Source organism: Eublepharis macularius, chromosome 18 (genome assembly GCF_028583425.1).
Source record: "Eublepharis macularius isolate TG4126 chromosome 18, MPM_Emac_v1.0, whole genome shotgun sequence".
NCBI classification, from domain to species: Eukaryota; Metazoa; Chordata; class Lepidosauria; order Squamata; family Eublepharidae; genus Eublepharis; species Eublepharis macularius.
This window is the reverse complement of record NC_072807.1, coordinates 39523988-39531779: the sequence shown is the minus strand read 5'-3', so window position 1 is coordinate 39531779 and position 7792 is coordinate 39523988. Positions and strand designations below refer to the sequence as shown.

Sequence of the window (7792 nt, the reverse complement as noted above, 5' to 3'; positions counted from 1 at the left end):
CCAGTAGTGAACACAGAAAGTTCTGACCCATATGTTCTGTCATATATTTGCACCCAGAGCCACGCAGCAGCTTGTGGACCAGGACAAGATCTGCTCTACTGTGGTGGGGGGGGGGGACCTCCCGCCCCTTACTCATCTGCTATACCCTCCATTCCCACAATTTTTTAATGCTGTGTTCAGCTGAGCCGGTGCTGAGGACACTCCACGGAACACTGCTCTTCCACACTGTGGTGGGGTTTGTGTGAGCAGGTGTGATGCTTGAGAGGTTACACCTCGCCTTGCATTTTTTATCACTATGCAGAGAAGCTTCACACACCAAAACCTGAAGGCAGGGAATGAAGACCAGGAAGCTGCAGGTTTTTAAAAAATGTCGTAGAGAGTGCGTTTTATTCCATTATCAATTATACAATGTTTACATACAAGATGATTTTTAAAAACTGCTCAAAACAAAAAAAAAGTGTGTGAAACAAACGTGGCAAACACCAAATTTAACCGATTCCCTTTCATTTGAGACAAGAAACAGACTGCAACCAGAAATTTTAGGGTTTTTTTCTCCCATTTGTAGCGTGTTTTAAAAACGCCGCAATGGACTGCACACGTTCCTGACCTCAGGTGTTAAATCGTGTGAAACGTGGCTTGCGGGTCCATTTCCTTCTTGAATCAGAAGAGGCACGGGAATGCCAGACTCTCACATCCCAGTGCTGCTCCAAGAAAATCAATTTGCTGAGATGGACAAGCCACCGAGTGATACCAAGGCCAGTACCAGTCACAGGACCACACAAATACCTTTTGTTTTACCGTCTGCCCATCCCCCTTCCTCCCTCTCTTGGGTTTCAGGCATTCATCTTTGTTTAATATCTAACTGGCAGCAGCAGTGGGCATCTCTCTGCCCCTGTCCCGGACTTCTCTCCTGCTGTGCTGCTGGATTCTATACAAAAACGGATCAGGGTTATGGCACATCTGGACCAGAGACAGAGAGAGAGAGGCCGTTGTTCACCTAACGTGCCGCTCTCCTGTCTCAACGTTTCCTCCCCAGGATCATGTCTGGGGTTGATAGCGGATGATGTTTTGAACGTGGCAACTTGGAAAACACAATAGAAGACACATTGAAGGGGGTTTCATGGCAAAGCAGGTGTTTAAAAAAAAACAAAACCGAAAGTGTTGTGGTCGCAGCTAAGAGGGAGTTCACATGTTGTTTAGCTCCAGTAAAGTTTGATCCAACATCTGATGCATATTGAGGTTCTCTTCTTTGGCATGTGCCACTTTCTCTGTTTTGGAGTAGAAAAACCAAGAGATGGGGGAGAAAAAGTCATTTACTCATTTCAGCCGTCTGAAAGGCAGCAAAGGTCATTACATAAAGGTCACCAACACCAGGTTTTCCAGCCCAGATATTCTTATCATCCGTATACTCACATGCAGCCAAGCAAGAGGTCATAACTCACCTGCCTCAGCCAGCCACCCCTACGACAACTCTACAGAGCAAATCCTCTGAGGAGGCCATAAGGCAAAGGTCGAGCACAAGGGCTATGCGTGGCCCCCAAATATTGCACCAAATGCATACTGCAGAAATGTGGGGGGTGGCAGCGGCAAAGGTGTTCATGGCTGTATCATGCAAACCAGTAAAAACAAAGGAAGCCACAGCCCCTGAAAAACAAACCTGGCTCCATAAAGTGCTGCAAGACCCCTTATGCCATTTCTGTAGGATGCAGCTAGTCCGTCTTTTTTACTTTTTTTGTTATGGTACAAGGTGTGTCAAATAGCCAACAGCAGAGAAATCCCAACAGGAACATGTTCTTAAAAATGCAGGAAGGACTTCAGAAGCAGTTCGGCACCCTTGATGTTTAACAAGCAGAAAAGTAGGGGTGAAAAGTAGATTCCAAGCAGGGCCGGACTGCTTGGGGAAATCCCCGTGGACGAGTTTGTGCAGTGAAGTGCAAAAGGTGAGGGAGGGAACAATTTACAACAGTTTGCTTTCTGTTACATGCATACTTTCTCACATACAGCCATTAACACATGCGGAAGCTGATGCTGTACATAAACACAACGTTCCAGAACCACAGAGCACCAAAATGTCACCAACAATTTTGCAGCAATACAAGGGATACCGTCACACTGACCAGAAGTTATCAACAGAATGGGTTTAGTAGTTGTGTGGCGGTTGTAACCCAAACACAAAGCTGGCTTTATGGCAAACTCCAAAGAACGTCTTTGGATTCCAGATACAAAGCATCTGGGAAGCACTTTCAACTTGGATGTCTGAAACCAACGCTTAGGTTTCAAAAGTCTCCCTTCCCCAGTTGCTAGTAAAAACTCAACAGCCTGGACATACAGGCTGCTTGGGTTGGTGGGTTTGTTTTAAAGCACACCTGGTACTGCAGAAGGAATGGAAAATCTAAACTCAGCACATCTGACTGGGAAACTTTGAAACTTTGCCAAGCCAAGCCAGCTTTACATCAACAGGCAACAGACAAGATCGACAAGATCGCTTACTCTCTACATACAGGCTGTCTTGCATATTTCCAATATCAAAATAATAGTGAACACATCCATTAAACAGTTTATCCATACTAAAGCTTAATCTTCATTCAGGGCCAACTTTAATTCATTAGTTAGGCGCCGGTTTTGCTCAAGCTGCTGGTAGAGTTGGTCTGGGCAAGTCGGCAAGCAGGTTAAAAGTGAAAGGGGAGAAAGAGAGAGAGAGAAAGAGAGGCAGAAAGAATACAGGGTTAGAGGCAGCAGAGATATCTGCAGTCACAGACCCTAGCAAGGCATTCCAACGTGGGCTTTGCAGTTTTTAGTTGTCTGGTGACAAAACATCTGCTTGAAAAGGCTCAAGGAAACAAGCATCAGACTCTACCTTGTCGTGCGACAGGATCTCAGAAAGGAAGAGAGAAACGAGAGTTCCAGGGCTGGCCACAGGTTCAGCATAGAACAGGCTCAGCCAGGGACGAAACGCGCTGGAGAACTGCCACTCGCTGCTGAAGCGTGACCCAGTGAGACAGACAGAGCCAGGCCATGGGGCCTGATCCACGGGGAAGTTCACCTGCACAAGCCCCACTGAAATGAACAAGAGCCACCAAGGACGTCACTAGACCACGGGGGCAGCCCTGCGTTTTGCACCACGGCTGGTGGGCCTGATTTCCATACCATTTTCCGTACCCCTGGAAGGATCTTCCTGCAGGTGCCAGGTGTGCTACCTCTGTCCCACAACGGTCACACCAAGCCGTGAACCTTGGACTCATCAGGTGGCATACACTGGAAGGCACGGGAATTGAGACAAAGCTTTGGCAGACCCGTTCTTGAAATTAGGCACGTAAGATGCCCATTTTGGGACCACGGCAAACCCTTTGAACAGTTCTTTTTGGGTGGGCATTTGGACTGCTCACTCCCATTTGCTTGTTTCCAAGCTCACATGGAGGGGGCAGAAGTAGAGGGATCCAATGAAGGAGAGCACGGTGCCAAAGCATCTCTTGCTGTTCTTACTGGGAAGGAAGGAGCTAAAGAGTCCTTTCCCTGAAAGCGCATCACTGGACAGAGCAGATGTTTACTTCAAAATGTGTCCTTTGATTTAATGCGGCAACTTCTCAAAGAAGATAGCAAATTACATCTTTCTTAGAGGAAACAGCCTAGCAGAATCAAAACCAGCCAGCCCCCCAAGACGCTGCAGTCCCAGCTGGTTCACTGTGAAGGGAGACTGGAATTTTGCCCTTTTGATCCATAACAAGTTACTGCCAGAGGAGTTGAGGTACCTTCTAAGGGGCAACCATCCTTTTTGTTGCATAACTACGGAAGAGTCCCTTCCACTTCTGGCTCCCTTTCTGAACAGAAAGTGGCATAAAGCCTCTGTGAGGCTGGGTGGCAAGCAGCCCCCTTTATTAGTACGATGGGGGTCAGACGACTGCAGGCAATACGAACGTCCAGTGGTGCACAAGAGAACGAGGCAAGGACTCTCTGGACAGCAGACGATGCACCCGTCTCTGCAGCGAGGGCGTGGCCGGATTCTTTGCCCTCGCCTGTGGGGATTCCAAAGGACAGCACTAGGTTCACTAGATGGAGCACAAAAGGCAGGAGCAACTCAGAGGGGTTCAGAGGAATTCTAGGCATCCCAGAAGGAAGCCCCGTGCTGGCTTGCTCTAGGGAAAGGGCACGTTCTTATCTCCACATCCTCCCCTCCCTTAGCTTGCTTCTTTGGGCAATGAGCAGTAATCCAGAAGGAATTGCAACACTCAATCAACAAGGATTGCCACACTCTTGCTCCAATCCAGGACTGAACAATTTGGAGCGGAGTGGAAGCGAGTGAGACGAAGTCCTCCGCCTGCCACTTCTGCCTGGGCTTAGGCCAGTCCAAGGATCCTCTCTGCTAGTGAGGCAGCCATGATTTGACAAGCGCTCCCAAAACAGCCACCCCCTCCCTCAGCTGTGCTTAACTTGAAAAAAAAAAAAAACCATGGTCTTCGGGCTTTATTCTCCTAACACAAGGCAGAGTGCTAGAACACAGAGCCTTCGAGGCTGCTCAGCACCTCCAGGACCCCGACTAACGCTGGATGAAACCTGCCTGGCAGCCCCCCGGATCACAAACCAGCCCACAAGGGGAACGGCTTCGCTAAAGCAGCGGTGTGTTTGCGAAGTCCTCAGCCTTAATGCTTCCGAAAGGACAGAACTCAACTTGGAAGACCAGAGGTGGCGAGGGGGACATTAAAAACGGGAAGCTGAACCCATCGCTGAGTTTAGGGGCTCCTATTCCCACACACTGGGCACTAGGGATCGGGCCCATTTCTCTTTTTGGGGGGGAGGGGAATGGGAGTATCCAGGAAATGGAGTATCCTCCTTAGTCTTCCTACTCATAACTGCCTTTGATCCAGAAGAGTTGGCTGTGTTAGTCTGTAGCTGAAAAACGGTAAGGAGTCTAGTAGTACGTTAAAGACTGAACAACTTTATTGTAGCAAAAGATTTCGAGAACCACAGCTCTCTTCGTTCTATGCATCTGACAAAGAGAGCTGTGGTTCTCAAAAGCTTATGCTACAATGAAGTTGGTGAGTCTTAAAGGTGCTACATTATTGCCTTGGGCACTTTCCTCTAGAAGAACTCCAGTTCAGGAAGTGAGCAAAATGCAGAAGGGTAAGCTGAACCGCACACACAATGAAACTAAAACTAACAGCCTAGCAAAGTAAGGGAAGGGAAGCAGCAGGGTTTCCATCCCCTTCCCAGAACAACAGGAGCCCCAAATCCGTGCTTCAGGTATGTAACCACACCAGAGATGCCCCCTGCCCCCTCCAGTCATGTCTAGAATTCTGATTTCTGCTCTGGACTACACACTGTGCAAACACACAACCCAGCTCATGGAAGAGCTTCATTATTCATCTCCAGACTCACAACTGCCTGATAATTGGAGACGCAAGCTTGCAAGTTGTCCCTTCTTCCAGACTTCCTTCTGCCCCAATGGTAATATTTGTCAGCCCAAAAATATTGCCATGGACCTCAACTGTTTTAAACGAAGGGGTTGTGCTGCTTTCTGGTTTTAATCTTACAACTGTTGACATTTGTAGTCGTTTTGTTTATTCTTCTGGCTGCGTCTACCTCTGGCAGGGAGTGGCAGCAGGCAGTGCGGGGCAGAAATGCTTTCAGTAACTCAGTTAAATGCGACCTTGAAACCAGTTCTCGAGAAGTCACTCTTAAGGTCTGTCCTCTGGCTGACAGATACTGAGACAGTCGAAGAAATACAAGGAGCCCACTTCCCCCCTCCAACATTGATGGTTCTGCATTACCCAAAGGAAGCCAAATGGTTTATGAAATGGCACATAGAACCCAAGTTGGGGGTGGGGGGTGAGGGAGCAAAGAGACAAGGAAAAATAAAATGAAAGAAAAAGAGAAAAACCCTAATGGCGAGAAAGCAAACTTTTTTATTATTCTTACTGGAAATGATGGAAATAAATAAAAGGCTGAAGGAATAGCAAAACAGATACAGCTTCCACAGCGGGATTTTATTTTACACTGAAAGTGGGAAAGTTTCTGTACAGTCCAGAGGCACAAGGACAGCGTGCCCCACGCCCCGCGAGAGAGTGCAGGAAGGAAAGGCTTCGGGGGAAGCGGGAAGAGGACAGGGCAAGGGACCGAGAAACAGCTGCGAGCTGGGGAGAGATGGTGGGTCCAGCGCCACAAAGGTGTCTTTGAAGAAGTGAAGCAAAGACATTTATCTGCATGAAGATAAAAAGACAGAAAATGAAAATGGCATAATGGAGGGGGCGGGGAGAGAAAACGAAGCAGCACAATGAGAGGAGTATCTGGAAAAGAAAATCCCCCGCTTCACACACAAACAAAAGCAGAACCAGGGCTGGCTGCACTCCCACACCTCACACAGAGCAAACCCACCGCAAAACGCCATGCCCAAAAATACGCTTGCAAATAAGAACTGTTTCGGCAAACCTGCCGGCTTTGTGTACAACTGCCTAATCCACTCTGAACACCATCCTTGAGTTCCCGGATTCAAGCAAGTAGGGGGAGGGAGGTAACAGAGGGTGGCCCGAAGATAACCAATCCGGACTCCTCCTCCCCACAATAGCCCTTCCTCTCTTGGCAAGAATAACCCAGCTCCAGGTGAGCCCACCTTCTTTGTATTTCTGCACAAATCCCTGTTCTGAGCACACCAGGAGCAGCAACTCACGCAGAGCAGCTGTGGGCAGCCTCCGTGGGTAGCTACTTTGGGCTCCCAGGAACCTTAAAATATGTGTATTTCTTTCAACACACAAGCTGCTCTCTTGTCACACATCATTTAGAAAGTGCAAAAGAGCAAGTTGCGCTGGGGAGTCGGGATGGGGAGGGGGGATGGTTTTCAGGAAGTCATACAGAAATTTCATTTCCTAAACAATACACACAATTAAAAGAGCTGAGCTTTAACTCCCCCTGCTCCCTCCCAACAGTATTTCTCTCTCTCTCTCTCTCTCTCTCTCTCACACACACACACACACACACACACACACGGCCCTCAGCAAAATCTAATGCTTAGGAAAATGTCTAGATTGTAAATTTAACTGGAAAAGGGAAAGCAAAAAAAAAACCCTCAAAAAACCCCCAAAGCATACTCAGCTTTAAGACACTTGTTAAAAAACTGCAATGAAGGCAACAACAAACGGAGAAGTACAGAAGTGCTCTACAACCTCTGGCTGCACGCTTTGGGAAGAGGCACCTTGCCCCTGCTTTGATTCAGATTTCCCATGTACCACTTTAATGTCACCAAGCATTAGAGCCAAGGTTGTCCGTGTGGCAGGCTTGGCTTCTCTTCCCAGTTTCTTAAATTATTAGACTCTATCACATCAGGCCACACTACGACGTTAGCACTCATGAGCCCACATGCCTCTTTCTTGCGCTCAACTCAAAACTCACATGTGTGTCTTTTTAGAGATAAGACACAACTTGAAGAGGAACATTCTTTAACAGAAGAAACCTCTTTCTTTGGAGGTTTTTAAGCTGAGGCTAGATGGCCATCGGACAGCAGTGCTGATTGAACCTGGGCAGATCGTGAGAGGGAGGGCAGGAAGGGTTACACCAGGGCTTAGTTCTCGTGGCCCCTTCTTACATGCCCCAGAGTAATGCCGATTGCCACTTTGGGGTCAGGAAGCAATTTTCCCCGGGCCAGTTTGGCTGAAGATCCTGACGGTGTTTTGCCATCTTCTGGGCATGGAGCGGGGGTCAGTGGGGGTGTGGGGGGGGGGGAGAGTTGGGAATTTCTTGCATTGTGCAGGGGGTTGGACTAGATGACCCTGGAGGTCCCTTCCAACCCTACGATTCTACGATT

General features: G+C 48.2%; 1 protein-coding gene across 4 annotated transcripts in view; it reads right to left on the bottom strand.

Annotated features, from left to right (window-relative positions):
- Positions 1-357: 357 nt before the first annotated feature.
- TPM1 (tropomyosin 1) overlaps positions 358-7792 on the bottom strand; it is a 30142-nt gene continuing 22707 nt past the window's right edge. For 2 of the 4 annotated variants that reach the window (XM_055002449.1, XM_055002447.1), the window contains exon 9: positions 358-1268. In XM_055002449.1, coding sequence (XP_054858424.1) covers positions 1186-1268 — 83 coding nt within the window. In that variant the 3' untranslated portion in view covers positions 358-1185. Of the gene's footprint in view, positions 1269-5880; positions 6195-7792 lie in introns of those variants that run through there. The other 2 variants (XM_055002448.1, XM_055002446.1) reach the window with 1 other exon arrangement.